The sequence below is a fragment of the Osmia bicornis genome, chromosome 8 (genome assembly GCF_907164935.1).
Source record: "Osmia bicornis bicornis chromosome 8, iOsmBic2.1, whole genome shotgun sequence".
Taxonomy (NCBI): domain Eukaryota; kingdom Metazoa; phylum Arthropoda; class Insecta; order Hymenoptera; family Megachilidae; genus Osmia; species Osmia bicornis.
In genome coordinates this window covers 7,855,276-7,875,974 of record NC_060223.1, presented here as the reverse complement: position 1 = coordinate 7,875,974, position 20,699 = coordinate 7,855,276, and the positions used below count along the sequence as shown (strand labels likewise).

At 44.5% G+C, this 20,699-nt stretch overlaps 1 protein-coding gene across 3 annotated transcripts in view; it reads right to left on the bottom strand.

The window, feature by feature from the left end:
- Positions 1-4,957: 4,957 nt before the first annotated feature.
- The window catches only part of LOC114878089 (optomotor-blind protein), a 76,097-nt gene continuing 60,355 nt past the window's right edge, over positions 4,958-20,699 (bottom strand). For 2 of the 3 annotated variants that reach the window (XM_046286753.1, XM_046286751.1), the window contains exons 5-7: positions 14,039-14,185; positions 12,577-12,653; positions 4,958-6,631 (exon numbers count right to left, since the gene is read on the bottom strand). In XM_046286753.1, coding sequence (XP_046142709.1) covers positions 5,824-6,631; positions 12,577-12,653; positions 14,039-14,185 — 1,032 coding nt within the window. In that variant the 3' untranslated portion in view covers positions 4,958-5,823. The remainder of the gene's footprint in view (positions 6,632-12,576; positions 12,654-14,038; positions 14,186-20,699) is intronic. The other variant, XM_046286752.1, reaches the window with a different exon arrangement.

The window sequence follows — 20,699 nt, the reverse complement described above, 5'->3', positions numbered from 1 at the left end:
TTCTATTTATGATGCTAGTAGAAGAAGCTATTCTCTACTTTACTATTTTCTATCGGATCAATTCTTCTTTTTTATGATTCATATAATTATATTTGAATCCTTATAAAATAAATGAATTTAACACTCTTGAAATGTGTAGTAATTTCTCTATAAAAGAAATATTACCCTTTCAAATGCCTGATTGATCCCTCGTGATCTAAACAGATTTCCATTTAATGGAAAGGAATCGTATCCTCCCAGCCGATACGCGATGACAGATTGCATTTTCGACGATGAATTCGAGTCCACTCCCCCTGGCGAAGGGGTTGGTTGTAAAAGGGTAGCCGGTACCAAGCGCGTACATAGCGTGCCCCGGCCAAAGAGCGCGCTTTAATATCGTTTATAAATTATTCCATGGAGATAGCCATCAGCATACAAATTGGTTCGGCTAGGAGCTGCGTTTCCTTCGATTCCCATCAGGCACGGATCCTTTTTCTACGGGAACCTCTGTCTGGACTCTCGATTGATATTCGAATTAGTCTGTACATTTGTAACTTTATATCGTTACTTTAATTATTTTCATATCATTTGTACGAAAGGTATATTGTAAAATTTATCAAATTTAAAGCTCTAAATTAAAAATTATTATATCTCCTAATTTTGATTATTTTTTTCATAGAAAAGAGAGTGTCCATGTTAAATAAAATTGATGGTTGATAAATTTGAAAGGGAATAGCAATTTTTCCCATGAAATGATCACGAATGAACGAAACAAGAGACGGAGAGATTCCAATAGAAGAAAGATAAGTATCGGTGGACTTTAATACGGCTCGTTTTTCGATTTTATTTCAGCCGAGCAGTTTCGCGGTAATCGATTCGATCACGAAACCTGCTCGTCTTTTCGTTGTTCTTAAACGCGATACAGCTGGTATTAGCATACCCCAGCGGAGGTGGATTAGCGGTTCCTTAAAAAGTCGTATGTAAAACGAACCCCTTCGTTGAAATTCGTTTCAACGAAGTCTATCGTTTCGGGGCCGATTAATTGCTTTCCTCCAATTTCGAGGCACGCGTCGAGAGGTACGACGAGGAATTATCAGACTACGAGGATGAAAAATCACGAGTGAAAGGATGAGGAAAACGGTGTCAGCGCGACGCCGTCGTCGGATCGATTGCGTTGCATTAATTGACCATGAAAATGGAATGTCACGGCTCGTAGATTTTCCAGATTAGGCATTGACGTGACTGCCGCTCGTTCCCCGTTTTATCGCCATATTTTTCCTCGCCGATGCATTTTTCTGTCGCGTCACCGGTTTAAAAGGCGAGCCAAACTAAGAAATCCATTTAATTGACAGACTTACGTATCAACAAAACTGCTCTTCTTCTATTCTATCCACCTTCCTTCCTTCCCTGAACCGTCGATAATTAATCGCGATCAGTTCCGATGTCGAACAGCTTTCTAATTTTCTAACATCGCGGTGTTAAACCGCGGCCATGAAAGATTCATCGAGCTGGAAGGATAATCGAGGCAGCTGAAACATGCGACGAATTCAGGCTTGGCGAGCCTTTAAACATTTACGCGGCAACATTTTCATCACGCGAACTTTCGTAAGAGGTGTAGAAAAAAGAAGGAACAATGTATTTATTCCGGTCGCGATACAAGGCTCGTGGATCTTGTGAATTTTTTATCGTCGCTCGTTAAACCTCGCTGCTATCGAATATTTTATTTTCCTCTCTTAATTATTATATGTAACAGCGCTCGAGGAGACGGAGAAAGGTGAGGACCGTTTAGTCTCGTTGAAAATTGCGATATTAACGTGGAACACCCAGGTAAAAAGCAGTCAACCATTCATGGAGATTTCGCGATTACGTCGAACAGTTTACAACTCGCGGAAAAGAGGTTTACACTCATTACTCGTTGCCGAAATTATTGGACCTCCTTGCTTTAAATTCGGTTATATTATTTCACCTAAATTATATTACAGAAGACGAGCGATTTACAGCAAAGCGCTTTTCAAAACGATTCTCGATACCGTGCCCGTTAAACCTGTATCGAATCTTCGATCATTAAACCGTCGTCAATTAGCAGGAAATTAACAGGCAACTGAAAATTTGCCAGGAAGTAACCGCGGTACGCAAATTCGTAGCCCCGGGTCCGCTCTTTTTCGTGGGTCCACACGGGTATGCATGAATTATTTATACCCTCGTGGCTTGTTTACAACAGCGATCGCGATATTTGCGTAAGAAAAGGAAGAAAAGAGAAAAGGGTTGTTCGACCGTAAAGTTTCGCGTTGGTCGAGAAAAAAGCAGCGACTTACACGATCCACGGGTCGGTGTTCTAATTATACAATCACGCAATTTGTACGTTCACGTGCGATTAAGTCGTTAGCTTTTATGGGGAGAGAGGAGGTAAGCAGAGGCTGGGACGCGACGAGAAAAATTCAACAGCACTGGCTGATTTTTAATCGGACGATTTTGTTTATTCAACGACCGTTTGCCGATCGGAACGAGCCGTGTCCTTGTCAGCGAGAACGATTATTATCCCACTTACGTCGGAGATCGATCACGCGATTAACACTGATTACTAGATCCGACAGCAAACGACGAGTTTCCGTTTTGTCAGCAAAAGCGACAAAAAAATTCATCCTTTTTTCTACACGGAGTCAAATTGCGACACAATTGTGGCACAGCCATAAAAGGGGCTGTTTCACGAGGCTAAAATCAATTGAAATTAAGGGGTAGGCTTTCCTTTCCCTATAGTTGAATTTCCGAGAAAATTACATCAGATTTGAATGACCACTTACCTGGGACGATATAGAAAATATAAATTACAGAATTGAGGATTTCGAAGGAAAAATGGATTCCAAGGTAACGAGGCAAGGGGTTGATGGTTGCGTTTTCTTCTGGTTGCTAAAACAAATGGAAAAGGATGATTATGATTAAAAAGAGAGAAACAAGTCAACATCGTATTTTTAAATTAATATATATATATATATATAATTCTTAGTCACGTGGATCTCGGAGGGCGTTTCTGGGAGGTAGGGGGTGGCGGAGCAGGGGTTTGGGCTTGGTGGATGTACAATATACAATACAAGCCACGGAATATCACGAGTTTTCGTGTTAGTTTCCTTTTTTTTCTTTTTAGAACATTTCGATTCTCGTCGAGTTACATTTGTCTTTTGTTCATTTATTTTATTGCTTCTTATTTTTTTCTTCTCGACAACGTGTTCTCCCTCTCTCTTTCTCTCAAAGCACAAGACTATACGCAAATCGCTTCGAGAAATAACCGCAACGGTGAAAAGAGTGGATAAAATAAAGAGATCGATGGTTGAGCAAGTTTGTCGCGAAACTTTGAGGATACGTCGCGGGGTTTCTCGCCACGATTGCACAGGGCCCCGTTACTAGACGATACGGCCCTGGGGTACGCACAGAAATGTACGCGTTCTAGTCTTAATCGTTTGCGCATTGATTTGACAAATTTTTCACGGTATTTCTTCTTATTTCTTACGTTGAATCTCTTTCTGTGACTGAACGTCTTGTGCGACTGGGTTTTGGTCGTCTTTCTCGAACGATCGCTGCTTTAATGATATTTAAAATTACCTTTTTTTTTAAGTTTCATATTTGTCGTAGAGCGATGAGACAGTTAGAGAGATTGAAAGCAGCGGATTGGTTGAGAAACACAACTTTGAACTTGAGCCTTTGAATCTGACTTCACCGTCCTGGACGAGTTATGAATTTTTTGGATTTATTGCAATAGGCTGTGTGATGTGTATCGAGGGAAGGATGGTACCAAAGCTTTGGAATACAATTTGCATGACCTGGAACAAGTAAAAGGAACGTAAGAAAAGAAATAGAATGGTGGGAAACTTTTAACAGAGGTCGCATTTATTTAAAATTTTAAATAGGAAAAAAAATATTTTAAAAATCTTGATGACAGTTTGCAACTGGCAAAGTGACGTTAACTAATTAAAATCACGTAGGAACAGATATAGGTATTCACATTTTTACACAATAAAAAGTGACGAGTTAACTACGGTTTGTACATGGTTAAAAGAAAAATCTGAACGGAAATACTTACAAGTTCGCATTTCTTACAAGGCGATGATCACAAATTTTCACAGTACTTAGCTGCAATTCTACTATAAAAAGAGAGAAAAAAAAAGAAGAAGGTAATAAGAACAGAAGCTTCCTCGCAGTCAGCAATTGCACTCCAACCCCCAGCAAGACATCCACGAACAGTACCACCCTTCGTTTATCCACCGATTAGATCAATTATTCCGTCCAGTACGATACTTGTTTTCTCCATCAGGATGCGAAATTTTCATCGTTGAAAGAGTTCGTTACGGGAACACGCGAGATTGACGATGGAACCGGGAACGCAGGTTAGGGGTGAGCATCCCCCCTCGCTTATGGAAACGACAGAGGCTGCAATCAGTTCGCTTCTACGTTTTTCTGCCGACAGTTCGACGTTTTACAGCGTTTATCCGCAATATATCTACATCGATCGCTAACGTTTATACAAACAGGAGACGAAGGAACGCGGGAGAAGGGCGAGCGGTGTCCTTTCTTCGAAGCAACAATGTGGAGAAATAGTGGATCAACGTACCCGAGAGATTTTTCGAGATAAATAGTTCCGATTCGGTCCGAGAGGTTCGAGAAACGACGCGACGCTAGCGACGCGACGGTGGCGCCCTCTACGCGACCCTAACTCCGCAAACGCTTGGTTTTCGACGTTTGTCACCTAGAAAATACGTTCGATGCGAGCTCGAACCGAAAAGCGAATCGTGGGACCGAATCGGATGTGGATTGTTTCGTTGATTGCACCTTCTCGATCGTCTTTCCTTTTATTATTTTTTTTTTACCTTCTTTCTCGGTATTTTCGAGGGCGTCGAGGCGTGATCGGGCAGCGTGCGTTTATGCGTCCTTTTTACGTCTCTCTAATAATTAATATAATATTATATTCAATAATTAATACAGAGAGTAAGTATTTATATATATAATATATATATATATAATATAATATAATATCACTAGGGTACATATGTACAGGGGCTGCAAATAGTAGGAAGTGCTTTTGTATTGCAATGTCTCCCTCTCTCTTACATCTAAAACGCACGCGGGCGGGTACGCAGTCGTGCTCTTTGCTTCCGTTCGCTACCATTCGAAACGATTCGACACCCTTCGAGCGTGGAAAGATTAGGATTCGACGAGATCTGAAAGTCATGGAAAGTTTCAATTTCGAAATTGTCAAGACCCATGCGAAGACCTATAAAATTGCACGAAGATTTTTGCGTGAAGCCAACACGAGCTTCGGAAACTTGTCTCGACGTCGAACGACACTCCAAGTAGCTCGAAGCGTTTCTTCCGTGTTCCAAACACGATTTCCATGTCCACCATCGACCATCAGCCTATTTCAGCCACCCGCGTCCCACCCTTCCGTGCCCCGGATAATAATGTACACCAGCAACTCTCGCAGTCCAGCGCGATCCACCTTCGGGCATTTTATGTACACTCACAGGGAGCCAGGCGTAGCGTGGCGAACGAGAAACCAACGTATAACGAGACTCGGATCCTCAGGGTAAAATTGCACTTCATAGTCTCGAGCTTGTCTCGTGATCGCCTGTTCCCCGAAGGGACGCGGAGGAGCCCGTAGCGCCGCGAAGCGTCCCGGAACGGGGCGCATTGGGTGCCAGAGGGTTGGACCGACGACCCTCTCCCCTGCTACGACGGCTCGGAGGTTGAGTCCGGCTCCCTCTCGTCGCCGGACAGCTGTTCAAGGTCACAGGGTTCAGCCAGCTGCTTATCTTCAGGGTCGTCGTTGGTGCTAGTTACAGGTTCGTTCTCCTGTCACGGACTCCCTCCGCCAGCGTCCGCATCGGCCCTATGACCAGGCGTCAAACTGGGACTGCGCCTCCTCTTCTCTTGCAATCCGTTCACCATGTTCTCGATCGACTTCAGTTCACCAGCCGAGCTGCTGCTGGACGTTAGGCCGGCCGTCGGCGTCGGAGAACCGGTGGGTGGCCTTGGTGGAGGGGACCTAGGACTGAGCGTCCTACTACCGGGGGTGACAGTCTCGAAAGCGGAACCGTGAGAGGGTGCTGGAAGCGTGTACGGCGCGAATCGATGTCCCTTCAGTTGATGCAACGGACTGGCCAACGGATGGGGGTAATGGGCGAATAGGGCAGGGTGCTGGGACGCGGCTAGGGCGAGTTGCGCGTTGAACAGCATGCCCGGTGTCACACCGCCGTGGATTCCCAGAGGACTGGGTGGTATTAGGGGACCTGGACCGGGATAGAGACCTGGTACCGGAGGATAGAGGTAAGGTAAGAGAGGAGGATGAAGCGGCGGACCCACTGACACGTCGGGCCTCGGTCCCTCCGATCCCGTGGGACCAGGACCACCTCCGCTCTCCGAGCCTGACGACTCGCTGCCCTCGCCTCTCTCGCTGGTCCTGTCTTCCCTCTCGCGAGAGTGCTCGCGTTCGCGTTGATGGTGCGCCGGATGGGGTGTGTCCGGACCCACCACGTCCAGCAGCTTGTCTTCGTCGTCCAGCAGGTCGTTGACGGAGTTCGAGGATCGACGCTTCTCAGGGGACGCTGGCCCACCTGTTGTCAGACGGGAACCGCCTCCTGACACTGTCAACAGCGCCTGCCTTCTGCAACAACGACGCAGAGTTAGCAATCTTATAAGGCTGGCCGCGTGTGATTTTATTTAGCCGTTCCTCCCGAGGGACGGGCATTAATTTGATATAATCTGAGACCTCCAGGCGCGAGACACGATACCTCCAGGGATACGATTATAGATACACGGTTATTTTTTAAGCTGCACTCTGATCGAATCTCGCGCGATGGGTGGGTCTCAGAAAATATAATCTTAAGCAGTTGAAACGTTCTCGATCCTTTTTCTTAAACAATAAATTGAAAATATATCGTCAGAAGAACAATACCGTTAAGGGAATCTTACGCGTTAACAACTTACACTGAAACGGAAGAGAAGTTGTTGCTGCGGAAACGATTGTGGTAATCTTGTGTTGTACGCCGTAAGAGTTCACAGCTGTAATAAAAGTTTACGACTCTTTCGGTGCTACGTTAAATATATCCTTCATTCCTTAAAGAATATATATCATCTTTTTGCGACGATCGCCTCTAATTGCTCAGCAGCTGTTCTTGGAACTGAACACTTTCCCTCGAGTTTTTACTCTTGGAAATTTGAAAGTTTTCACAGTGAAAATCGTTTGACATTCACCCCTTGGTTGACATGTTTCGCACCTCCAGCAAATTACAGGCGTTTTAACTGTCACGCCTGATCACTGTGGCAACAGTCGTATGGCTGTCGCCTTGCAAACGTGTGTAAGTCTTGTGTAGTGCGTATGACGTGTCATTAGATCGATTATATTGGGGTTACTCTGTGGAGTCCACGATCGAGAGGTTGAATTGGGTTCAAATTTAAATTACAAGTGAAAAATTGAATGCCCTTTTTAATTTATCTGAAACTCATAGAACATTACGGAATAATCACTTTAATCTAACACTATTTCATTTGACAAATTTTTATATTTGTTTGTATAAATAAATTCCACTCATCTCGATAGCGGTTCGATACCGATGTGTTTCAATTTTCAAACCAATTTTCTTCGAAAACCTTGGCAATCCAATTTCCAGAAACCACTTTCCCTCGTAAACTTCTGTCGCGCAATTCCCAGGCCAATTTATATCGAAACCAATTCTGTATTCCAATTTTCGACTCGCCGTACTTAAAACAGTCTTTCCGTGCGCCAAGTTTCGTGAACATCCAAGTTCGCACCAAAACCAATTTACCCCACAAACCACTTCCATCGACTTCACCTCAAACTTCAATTATTAAACCGATATGTTTAAAAAATCTTTGCGATTCACGGGCATCGTATATCCCATTTAAAGATTCTTAAATTTTTTCACAAACAAATGAAAGGGAGCAACGAACCATAAAAAAAAACATTTCAAAAATCATCCCTTAACTACACCCTCCAAAATATTTGTAATAACATTTTTATTAGACGAAAAGCACTTGTAATAATCGAGGTAGAAGTTTATAAAAAAATAATGGCGCACTTCAGAACGACTAGTTGAAGTTTAAACGAATTGAACCCAGCACCCTGCGCCGAACCGAGGAGACTCGAGAACTTTCGCGACTCGTGCCACGTCGACTCATCACGGCGAATTTGCACGGTAGATCCCGCACACGTCGCGTTTCCCGTCCCGATCACCGTAGGAACATCGAAAAAATTGATTTGGCGAAAGCAAGATTATCTTATTACGTTCGTGCACGACCGTGTCCCGGCGAGAAATCGAGGCGGCCGTGGGCAGCCGATGCAAATCGACGTGTTTCAACGGACACGCCGAACAAACCTAAGTATCGTGTAAGACTCGGCTAGAGCCATTCGAAAGCCGGACGTAATGACGGGCTTACCGATACCTTAATGCCGTGTAATGCGATCAATGCACCGACACAGACGTGACAAAACGACAACAAACCGATAGAAAGAGCGAGAGGGAGGTAGAGTACGTACATCGACGGTGTCGCACGGATGAATCCGTGAAGCTCGAAAAGGTGTTACGCTACGGTTCTCCGGTTTCCGACGCGCTTAAGTGCAAGAGCACGTTAAAATCAATAGTTTGCGTGGACGACATACACGGTACTTGGCGAAGGGCGAGCAACTAGCTCCCTTTGCTTTCAGTCGTCCGCGGGTGATCGTGAAATTTCTCTGCTCTCGGTTAATCTTAATTAAAAAATGATAATTGCACCAGGAAGATTAAGTTTCCTAGTAACTTAGCTGAACCTAATTCCATAACTGCCCGGCATTTTGAAAAATTTAATCTCTAAAGTGCTACATTGTTCTCAGTGAAAAATGGTGTTAATTAATTATCGCGTCGAGATACATAATTATTTATCTTGGGTATAATTGGAGATTTTTAAGTTGGCTATGAGAAAAGTGTAATTGGGTATTATTAGCGGTTTTGAAATCGTAGGTAACAGAATGAAAATGATCAAATCACACAATTATCCGTGAAACGCTTGTCCGATTGATTTCGCTGGTTCTACTTGCAAGTTGGATGAAGTAATTGGATTCACTAGGCGTGCTTCACTCGTGCACGCGACTGTTCCAGTTTCGAACCGGTTGACAACACTTGCTTTCGAACGCGATTTCAAATCTCTGCCAATAACATCATTATTCCCTCCTTGTGTACCGACGGAAAGGAAACTTTAATCACGAATCAGGGATCGAAACTTGACTATTCGTTCATCGAATAATCATCTTTTAGGGACTGCAATCGAGGTTCGCTCACCAAGGTAACCGGGATCGATATCTTAAGATAGCAAGCTACCATCTTCTCGAATAACAACAGCTACCTGAATTTGTTTTCATTTGCCCATGGTATAAGTATCGGCTATTAAATTCAACTTCCTAAGTTGCCCCGCGCAATCGTTGGAACGTTTGCTCGATCAATCGTACGGAATTACTGATAAAAGTGCTCGAACAGCGCAAAAAGCGAGAACAGCAAACGCGTCAATCTCGAGTGGACCGCTTTCTTGCGGCAATTTCTCCGGATAATCGGCAGAGCCGGCAATATCGATCACGATTCCGGTTAATATCCAACCTGTCTGCCCATTTTGGCAAATTGCACCCGGTTCGGCTTTCCACCGATGAATTATGCATCTGGCGGAAATCGATCGGGCCGCGGTAATTGAACTATTTCAAAAGTCGCCGCTGAATTATCGGCCGATGCAGGCACGATCGGTAATACACGCCGCACCGGGGAATCCCTTTGATCCGCCTTCGACCACGTGTCGATGGTCTTTGTCTTAGGTGCAACGACCAGTTGGCGTTTTTCCGAGAATGCGACCGGTTCGCGTTACATACCTCGCGTTCGCGGCTTTCACCGCGCACCTAACGCCTTCCACGCTGCACGGGTCGCGAATGACCCAGACAGAAGTTTAAAATTTTAACTTCTCAGAGGGTGCACTCAGGAAACTAAAATTCTTCTAAAGTAATCTAAAATTCGTGAATAAATTCCTTAAATTATTCTTGGCTCTAAAATCACTTCGATCACCATTAACAGAATTCAACAGCCAACTAAAATCCTTACGAATCGGTTTCCGGAAGCTGACGTGGCCTTCCTCGTCCCTGGCTAACGAGGGTGGTGTGTTCGCACGTAGGTACGGAAAAAAACGAGTCAAAGGTCCCGTATAATTTCGCCATAATTATGGGACGTCTAGGTTGCTGATCGAGTAGGCTGTCGATGGTCGACGGTTCAGGCAGAATGAAAATTCAGCCCCCGTTCAGGCCTTTGACGTTCGACTATCGGTGTCATCCCAACCCCTGTGTGTCATCCTCGAGGATTTGTAATCACCCCTTGCGAACCGTTGCTTTTCCCGGGGCCCTCGTGCCGTCGCAACGAACCCCGGCCACGTTTCTTTTTTTTTTTTTATTTTTACCACCCCTGAAAGCGCACCCACCGACTACCGTACATGATTCCCTATGAAATTTCTGGCCTCGATGATTCCCGGCGAACCGTCTTAATGGATCGTTGACGGTGAAACGTCTTTCTGACGGCAGTTTCGATGATATTGTTAATCTGACAGGGGTGAAGTAGCGACGATGACTGCGGGGATGAAAAAAAAAATGAGCCTCGAGTGTTTTCTCGCTGGGGGATGATTCGAAGGGTGTATAAAATGATGAATTTAAAATTGGGATACTTTTACTATGTTGCTTACGATATTATTGATACGTTTATGGGGTAATGTTTGCATAAACGAAAACAATGGGGCGTGGTAATTAGTAACGCAAACGGTGGAAACCCCTCCGCGGACAGATTGATTCTTTGCGCCCTATGATACGGTCGTTCCGGCGTGCCCTGTGATAAATGACGTGACAACGAGGGGCAAGTGGTATCGTTTTTTCTTCGAAAATATGTTTCTTTTTAAACGGCGCGTCGAATCGACTCGTCACACTTGAGTTGCATAGCGTCTCGTGACCGGTGCAATCAGTGCCCCTTTGTTAAGGACTTAACGAAATAGTAAAACGTTCAGCGTCAATGTTCAGAAGAAGAGTTTCGTAAATCACCGAGTATTTTCCAATTTATTTCTATAGATTTTAAATTTTTTCACGTGGTATGTAAGTTGAAAATAAAAAAAAATCACGAGGGTGTAACCGTATCAAAGGTCCACGATCGTAAAAAAAAAAAAAAAAAGAGGAGAAAGAAGGAAACACAGGAGGCCTAGTACGCCGGAAGTGGTTCCCCCACCACGAAAGCACCCTTTATACGCCGGTTACTGGCTGTAGCGAGGATATAAAATTCAAAGCCACCAAGTGGCACCCTCCACGCTAACGACAGCGCCGCCCCTGAGCATCAGTATGCTAATCCGATGATTGGCTATGTTCCAACCCCGTTCTCTCTCTCTCTCTCCACCTATTCCTCTCTCTATCTCTCACGGCTCCATCTCCTGCTTCTCTGCGGCTTCCTGATGGGATCCGGCCACCCTTAACCGAGAACCATAAGCCAAAACTAACCCTTATTCTAATTAGGCGGCGCCACGACGCGCCCCCTGCTTTGCATATTTTCTCGATTAACCTCGCCCTTTCTTTATCCGTCCGAGCGTCAGGCGTCGCTTCAATTTCCGCGGAATTTTCTCGACCACCCCCACCCTCCGTCACTTTTCCCAACCCCTCCGGGCATTTATCTAAGGAACGGTCCGCCACCTCGTAAATTTTCGAATAAAAATAATTCTTTTTCTAGGAAGGATAAAATAATTCAAACAAATAGACTGCAAAGAAGAAGGGTTAGAAAGGCTAAATAATCTGAAACGTAGGAAAAACAACCCCTAAATCCTGTACCAGTCCATTAAAAGCATCGAAAATCCACGCAACCGCAATTACGCGCACCGCAAACGATACACCCTTTGTGTACGTAACCCTTCCTGATGGTAGACGTCTTCGCGAGCCCCGTCAGCGCACCTGAATGACCGGGCTAATGCCATTCGTGGTACGAACAAATTGTCGAAGCTTACACGGGCTTTGGTAACGGCGATAAGCGTGTAACGAGGATTACACAGCGAGGTTAACGAGGCTGCCACGAGGCCTATGCATAGCAACTGAACTTAACCTCGTCAGGATCCACTCGAAACCACCACCCCCCCAGGCGCGACCAATGAAATTGAAATGGTCGACCCTCCTGGCTGTAAGCTCATAAAGCCGCGATATTGAATACAAATGGACGATACCCGTCGGCCGACCGACCAGGGTGCAAATGAGCCCCGTGAAAGCAACCCCTAACCCTGAGGGTTGACCCGGAGCTCGATACGCCGGCGGTAATAGCGCGGATCGAGGGAGAGAACGATCAATTAGACTCGTATCTTTAAGACAAGACTCGGGTGAATTGCTTTTCGTTACCGGGGTTGGTATATTGCATGGGGTAGTTTATCATTTGCTACTTTGTTTCTTCAAATAGGTTGTGTTACATGATTTGGATAACTCTGTTTAAATATTCTTTAGGGGTGAGTTTTGGAATTGTTCTTCTGACGAGGGTTATTGTTTAACACAATTTTGAAAGCGATACTCACTTTTTCTCGCGCTTCCCCGCCCCCGTGTCCCGGAATCCTTTCGCGAAAGGGTTGTTGTCGATCTTCAGCTGCGTGATCTGCGAACAAAATAGAATTGTTAGAAAATTTCTCTCCTGATTTTGTTTTTCGATTCGAGTTACAGGGAATTGATGATCTCACGAAGCGAACCGCTCGCGGCGGATTTCGAGAAACTTTCTGAAGAAGATCCACAGAACCGATATCCTTCTTCCGGCCCCAGATACCGGGAAGAAGCCGCGATAAAGAGGGGGCCAGGAATCGGGCGACGAAATATTCGGACAAGGGGCCCCTTTTGCTACCTCAAGAATAATGTGTACCAGGAAGCACAAGGTTTCTTCGAACCCTTTAATTAAACTCTGCTAAGAAAAAAAAAATGTCCATTCGTACGCGTGCTATCCCGAACCTTGTAAGTTCTTCGATTAGAAAATAATTTTTTGAACTTGAAGATTTTTAGTCTTCGAAGGGTGAAAAATATTTTTGACTTTTCGCGAAATTCAGAAATATCCCGGTCACTGTATAAACAGTTTTAATGAAAATATGAATTGAAGAGAAGATTACTAATTTCGAGTGACAGCTGGAGGTTGAATTTTCCGATCAGTTCTCATGAATGTTATTAGCAACTAATTGACGAATGATCGGGGAATAATTTGTAATTTCGATGTCCCTTCTAATTGGCTTAGCTTGCCCATATCATCCTGATTTTTCCCTTTATTTTTTATTGTAATTTCGTGAACAAATAATGAAGCTTGTTAATTAAACAGATTCGCTGCACTTTACCCGTTAATTACAACATTTTCTTTAATTAATTCAATTAATTCTGATGCGATGCCACTGATTCGAGCTAAACATCGATAATCAATGCGCAACTGATAATAACTCGATAATAGCTTTACATCGAAGTAACGGATAACGTTGTTACGTTCTATCATCTTTCATTAGGCGAACAATGAAACCGAAACGTTAACCAATATATTCTCTTTAGCATAATTGTAATACAGGTAACCTTTGAATAACACGGTAGATACTTGTGTTCCACGAAAGTCTGTTCAACACGTTGGAAAATTGATTAAGATTATAAATATTTAATTAAAATGAAACTCTATGATTTTCCTAACACATTGCTATAATTTTAAAAAATATTTTTAAGGTTGACGATCGATGCAGCTTCTAAGGGAATCTGCAAAAAATCCCTATAACTCCAAATGTTCCCAGACGACGATTTTCATCCCCGAAACTTTAGCCCGTTTCCCAGGAACAAAGAAGAAGAAAAAGGACGAGAGCGTCGTCTCGAATCGAACAAAACCGACTGGGCCAACAAAGAGCAGATCGATCGTGGTAGAATAAAGTCTGAAATTCGGAGGATCGCGGGGTAACGAGAGTTTTCCTTCCATGGTGTTCCACGAACGAGGACGATCCCGGAAACAGGAAGCGGATGTTCACTCACCTTCTCGTTCTGATAGGCGGTCACCGCGATGAATTCCGTCTCCTTGAAAACGTAACTCCTGAACGTCGAGTAGGGAAGCTTCAGGATGTCGTTGGCTCGCACCAGGTGAAACCTCGGTTGGTATTTGTGCATCGAGTTCAATATCGTCTGAAACAACGAACGGAGCATACATTGGGACAGACTGTTTCAAAACGCAGAGCCCGTGCTCGCAATCGTTTCACTCCTTCTCTTTCGAGTGGCTTTCAAACAAAATCAACTTGGCTGACCTACGTGTTTCTTCTTCGAGGCTTGCGCAAACTTAGTGCATCACGTTTCGTGACACTGCTGTTTTACATATACAGAGTGTGCGGACTCAGGTATGTATTCATAATTCAAGTTGCAATGCTCAAAATTGTAAAGCTTTGAGATTTCAACGCTGAAAATTGCAAAACTTTGAGACATCAACCCTTAAAATTGCAAAGTTTTGAAATTTTAACGCTCAAAATTGCAATGCTTTGAGACTTCAACCCCCAACATTGAAAAGCTTTGAGACATCAACCCTCGAAATTGTAAAGCTTTGAAATTTCAACTCTCAAAATTGCGAAACTTTCAGACATCAACCCCCTCAAAATTGAAAAGCTCTGGAATTCCAAAAAATCTAAACTGTCAGGAATTTATCATGTATCATGGTATTACGAGCCGCAATCAACGAGTCAAGTTCGAATGAAAGTTAAAAAGAAGGGGAGAAAGAGGAAAGCAAAGGAGAAGAGACAAAAATTCTAGTCAGAGTTTATCATGCTTGTGAGAAGATTATTTCGCAAAGCGTCTAATCATTGCTCGAGTTGCATCATGCAATGCTGATCGGCTCGAACTCGTAAACTCATTTTAAGCTCATCTTTACGTTTCGTATCTCCGCTTGGCGATGACGATTTTCTAAAACAATATTTCCTAAAGTTTCAAGTTGCAGGCTTCCGATTTGAAAATCTCTAATTGCAAAGTTTTGTTTCCCGAAAATTACAAATATCAAGGCTCTGAATGATTTTTCCAAAATCGCAAAGTTTCCCTATAAACGCATGTTAGTTTCCTCGGAAGGATAATCATTATCCTTTAAAATCATTCGCCGCTCGCGACTGTTATCCGTGAAATGTATAATCCAAGGAAACTACGGATTCTGAAAGGAGAAAATCTTTCAGACGAAGAAGAAGCGACGCGGTAACCTGTGTTTTTAATGGCGAACGCTTTCAGACCGATTCGATGGCAAATAAAAGGAATCGACTCGCTTTTAGTCGCTCTCTCAGAGGCGATGCAAATGCACCGCGGTGGCAGTAGTAGCTAACAAGATTGCACAGGACATTCCATCGAGGAATGGACGCGACTCTGCAGGTAAGTCTCGATAAATCTACGTTCCATTCGGGAATCATGGTAATTACACGGTGGAATTTTCGTAATGGAGAAACCGGCAGTCATTATTTCACGGTGTACGCCACTGATTGTAAATGATTTTGCAACATGACGGATGAACTACCAGAAATATGCCTCGATTTCGATCTCTTCTTATTTTTTCTCTTCCTCGTTAATATAATAAATAAAAATTCTAAGTGATTTTCTTCCTCCTATCCGACGCTAAAGTCCATTAATTTCTATCGAAGAATGATTAAAAACGTCGACTGGTTTTGCAAAACAAAATATTCAAAAGAATGTCGCGAAATTTGCTAACACGAAACGAACAAATCATCGAGGGTTAATTTACCATGGCAGCGAGAGATTCCATTTTCTTCGTTTCTCTCGGAACCATGAAACACGACAAGATAATAAAAAGAAAAAAAAAAGAGTTTAATCGCTTTATGAGAAAACAAAGGATCGACGAAAGTCCACGGGCGTGGCGTGGAAAGCAAAGTCCTCGTCGTTCTTCGAGGAGGGAAAGAGGGCAAAAGGTCCCGCGATCTCGATAACGCGAAAGCAAAGAGAGAAACTGTGTCCAATCGAACGACGAGGAATCTCTGTTTCGCGTTGATCAGGCAATAAATAAAACGTGGAGCGTAACAGTTGGTGGTCGAATGCGTGGAAATCGCACGAAAGAAGCTGTTGGCCCGCGAGCGTCGCCATTATGCGCGGCTCCGCACAAAGCAGAAATAATTAGCGCTGCTCCGCTGATAAGCCGGCCAATCTAGGCGTTTGTCATTAGCCTATCAAACCTTCTCTCTCTTTCTCTCTTCGATTCGTCTCTGTTCGCGCCCGCGCGTTATCTTCTTTCCGTGGAAGTCCAGGCATCGACACGCCTCCGACGCCGTGGAAAATATGTGCGAACTCCGATCGTTGCAATTAGTATCTACGCGGTGATTAATACCAGCTAAGCTGCCGTATTTAAGGATTTCTTTTTCGAAGTTCTGCGAAACAGTTGCATTACTCCTCTTGTATATCGAATTATTCATTGAGTCCACCTCTAACAACAAAAACCCCAAGTCCTATAAAATACCCAACACTTTTCCTCCGAATTGATAATGAGATTTTTCCGAACCATCTTAGGATGATAGTCTACGTTTGTCAGGAGGAATATTGTCTTGTAAATTTCGCTTGTATTTCGCGTTGCGATTAAAGTAAATAAACATCTCCAATGGTACCTGGATAACACAATGTTAAAAATCAGCCCGAAGACAGTTCGTTTTTCAACACCGGCAGATAAACTCATCAGAAGGAGTTTGAAAAGATGAAAATAAAACGAATACCCATTCGAATACCTGGTCCCGCTCGTATATTCCAAAGCGGAGAGTCGAAGCGACAAAAAAACGGCAGAAGGATCATCCGCGGTCCTGTAGATAGGAATAAAAAGAAGGAAAGATCTTAAGGATGAGCAAACGACGACGGTGTCAATAGCAAGGAACTCTCGAAGAGAAGTGGAGGGAAAGGTAGAGAGAGGAACCTGGCACCGAAACGACTCGTCCAACTTACATAGATAGGTACATCCATAGGTGTGTCCGTGCCGCGTGAATTGACCGTCCGGATAAAATGGTGGGAGGTGGAGAAAAGAGAGAGAGAGAAAGGGTAGGGAGTGGATGAAAGTGAGAGAATATGCTGGCGGACACAGAAGCCGACGCTGCTAATGACTCTGTCCGCGGTAATCTCCGGGTGTTATCTGTCCTGGCTACCTGGGGCCCACCTACTTCGAATCACGAACCTGCACACGCTTCTCACTCGTTTCCTGCCGATCAACCGTTTCACCGACTGGCCTAACATCCCGAAGACAATTTTCCGTCTACCCTTCGTTTATCGTTGTATCATTGAAAATAGATAAATTTTTTAACCGTACCTCCAGGGAATTTATTATTCTAAAATTCTCTGATCAAATTTTCGTGCTGCAAGAAAGCAGGGTGGAGGAGTAAAAACAGGATGCTCGTTAACGGGCGAGGTCTAAGCGAAAGAAAGCGGTGGCGCGCGCTAGAAAAACGAAGGAAAAGAAGAGAAAGAAAGAAGCTCTCGGCTGGTTTCTGTGGCCGTGTGCACCGCAAACTAACTGCGCACAGTTGCCTTATGTACGGACTCTAAGTAATCCTCGAACCATCAGCTAACTTCTTAACCCTCAAAGTGAAAAGGGCCGCCTCGAGCTGCGTCTTGGCACGACAAGAAGAAGAGGAGGAGACGGAGGAGAAGAGAGAAGCGTTTCGAGGGTCTGCTCCTTTGTCTCTACGGTTTGTTCGCCGGCGAGGCTTGGCTCGACTCGCTTCTTCCGTCGTGCGGTGCGAGTTTCCGCGCGGAAAGCCAGCCGAGTCGATGACGTTAGACCCGGAGAGCCAGCAAAACCCTTTCGGTGCCGAGAGACTTGTTTGCCCTTCTGTACGATCAGTTGGCCAAACAACGACGCTGCCATCTCCCCCGTGACACGGCTCGCGTGCAACTCGACCATTTCGTACCAGGAATTCCTTTTTTCAAGACCATTTCTCCTTTCCTTGCAAGTGCTTTTTGGAATTTTTTGTATTCACAGCGAAAGCTTTCTGGAAACCAAACGCCCTAATTAAACTTCCACAAATTTTAAATCCCTAACAAAACACCTTATTAAGTGCATCCTAGTACACGAAAACATAGAAGAAGCTGAAGTCTCTACCGGGTACATAATCAGCAGGTCAAAAGATTTAAGAAGCGTCAACTCCACCGGAACTTCCCTTTTCTCTCTGTCTGTGGAGCGCAAAAGAAAAAAGCAAACAACGAGTCGAAGAAGAAGGTGAAGAGAAAAAGCGAGTGGTGGATAGGAGAGAGGAAAAAGGGAAAATAAGTCGCGGGAAGAAGGTGGAAGACGTTAAGCCGCACGCGTCAGACAGCGTTGCGAGGGGGGGTGGAGAAGCGAAAGGGTGGTGAAAAACAGTGGCGCCACCTCGGCAGGAAGCGGCAGAGGAGCGAAAGTAAGCAAAAGCAGAGGGTCCTCCGTACATATCGGGGGTGCGAGAAAGAAAAGGCGAGGCAGATTGGGGGGATGGAACGCGGAAGAGGAGAAGGAAAGGAGGTGGTCGTCCTGGTATCGACCGGCTGAAAAAGGGGTGGATTTTTCTACCCCTGGGCGGAGGACCAGCGTGAGGGGGACGTGTTCTGGACTCGATTACGACTAGCCCACCTCTGATCTCTACGTCTCCGGCTCGTCCCTCGGTTAACTTTCACCCCCTCGGTTTGAGCCTCTCGCTGTTTGTTAAGGGATGTTTCGTTCACGTTTGTTCGCCCACAGCGGATCTTTTACCTTCCAAGTGAAAATTAAGAAGATGAACTTCCCGACAGACTGAACACTTTAGGCGTCGCATTATTCTCTTCGGATTATCCTTTGCTACGTACACACGAACAAATGGAAGATCGAGAAGAAAGCAGGATAATTGCTGTACCCTCTGCTGATTCTACATAAGTGTCGTGTTAATTTTTGAATTAATATGTTGCCTGTCATTTTTAACCAAACTCTTAAAAATAATTTAAGAAGGGTAAATATTTCACCCAGCCAATTCAAAAGCACCGTTCATCGAACCAAAGTCTCTCATCCTCTCCCACGCGAATCTGGTCGCAATCTCGGGCATGAATGAAAACATCGTGTCCGGTTACTGAGAAGCGGTCGTAGAAAAGTTTGACACCAATGGGACCCCGGTCGATTCCAGGGAATCCAATTAATCCCCAGATCGTAGGTAGGTTCGAGGAAGCGTAACGCGTGGGAGCAAGCTCGCGACGCCTCGCGTTTATTCCTGGAACGAATTAGCTGTCGTTGCTCTCTTCACGACCGCTTTTCGCTAGCGACCGCGGAAGCTCGAGAAACAAGGGAGGGAAAGAAAAATGGATCCTCCGGGGTTTCTCCGCCACTTTACTCGGCCGGAAGCTAATTGGCCCGAATCGAGGGTGGCTTTTCCATCATCCGGTTCACGGCATTATGGCCGGCTCGCACGTGAGCTGGCCGACCAATAGGAACGCGAGTCGATGCTCCAACGACCGGGAACAACCGCTTCCAAACGATGTTCCTCGCCTTTCTTCCTTCCTTCGGTCTAATTCTTCGATCACCCTACTCTTCGCTGGATGCTCGCTGATAAAACGCGATGGAACCATGATAAAGGTGTCGAGGCTTCGACCCATGGGTACTTGATTCTTTCTTTTTACGATACTATCGATTTTAGGGGAGTTCCTGAGATGGCTAACTTAGGCCAGACAAGATATTTGAATTTGATTGCTTTCTTATGTTAGAAGTATCTTCAAATTATCGTGACTTAAGTGGAAGTTTCAAAAATTTAAGAAATAATTTTACTACTTCAAGATGGAATATTTTACAAGTGGAATAAACCGCGATCGGTGTCCTCACCGTTTAATCGTAAATTACCAGGTCGATGTCGAGTTAACGGACGACGATAATACCTATTTACTTTCATTCAATGATCAAAGAACCGCGTTAAGCCGATAACGCTTATCTACCCTTCCGCACAGTGGACCCATTCAACTCTGAATTCGAAACTGACCAGCAATTTCCGTGCAATCCCGTCGTTAACCCGGAGGACTTTCAGAATCGGGACAGCGTCGATTAGCGTCACGCGCGAGCGAGAATCGTTTCGAAACGATACGGAAGAGAACATTTTTTTCGTTTATCCCCGACAGTAGAATCGGTATTGAAGTGAGTTAATTTCGTGCGGTCGTGTTCGTCGTTTATTTAACTCGATTTCGTTCCCCCTATACGAAGGCCAAGATTGCTGAATAAGTTGATTAGCAAATCGATTGAGGAAATTAATAATAATGAGGATGGTCGTGATTTTATAAGTCCCGGGGGTTGAAGTCTAGAAAATAAATTCATCGACGTAACAGTATTTCAAGAATCAAAAAATGTTCCGTCAACTAAACCATTCTGAAAGCCACGCGAAAGCCTTCACCCTTTTAGGGAACAACGTTTCACCCCCTTCTATCGACGATTTCACAGGGGAAAAATGGGGGAGAGCGATATTCGAGGAAAAGCAGAGGAAACGAACGGCAGAAACAGAAACATCGACGTAGAGAAGCATCCCTTGCGACATCTTTTGAAAAACCATCCCTCCACGGATCGCCGCTCGATTTCCATCGTTCGGGACTAGGAAAAAATTCAACGGAGGAAAACGTTAAACGGAAATCAGCCGGTCGCTTACAAAGAACCGACGCTTCTGGCCGGGGGTGGTGGATGGCAAAAGAGGTTCTTTGATGGGTG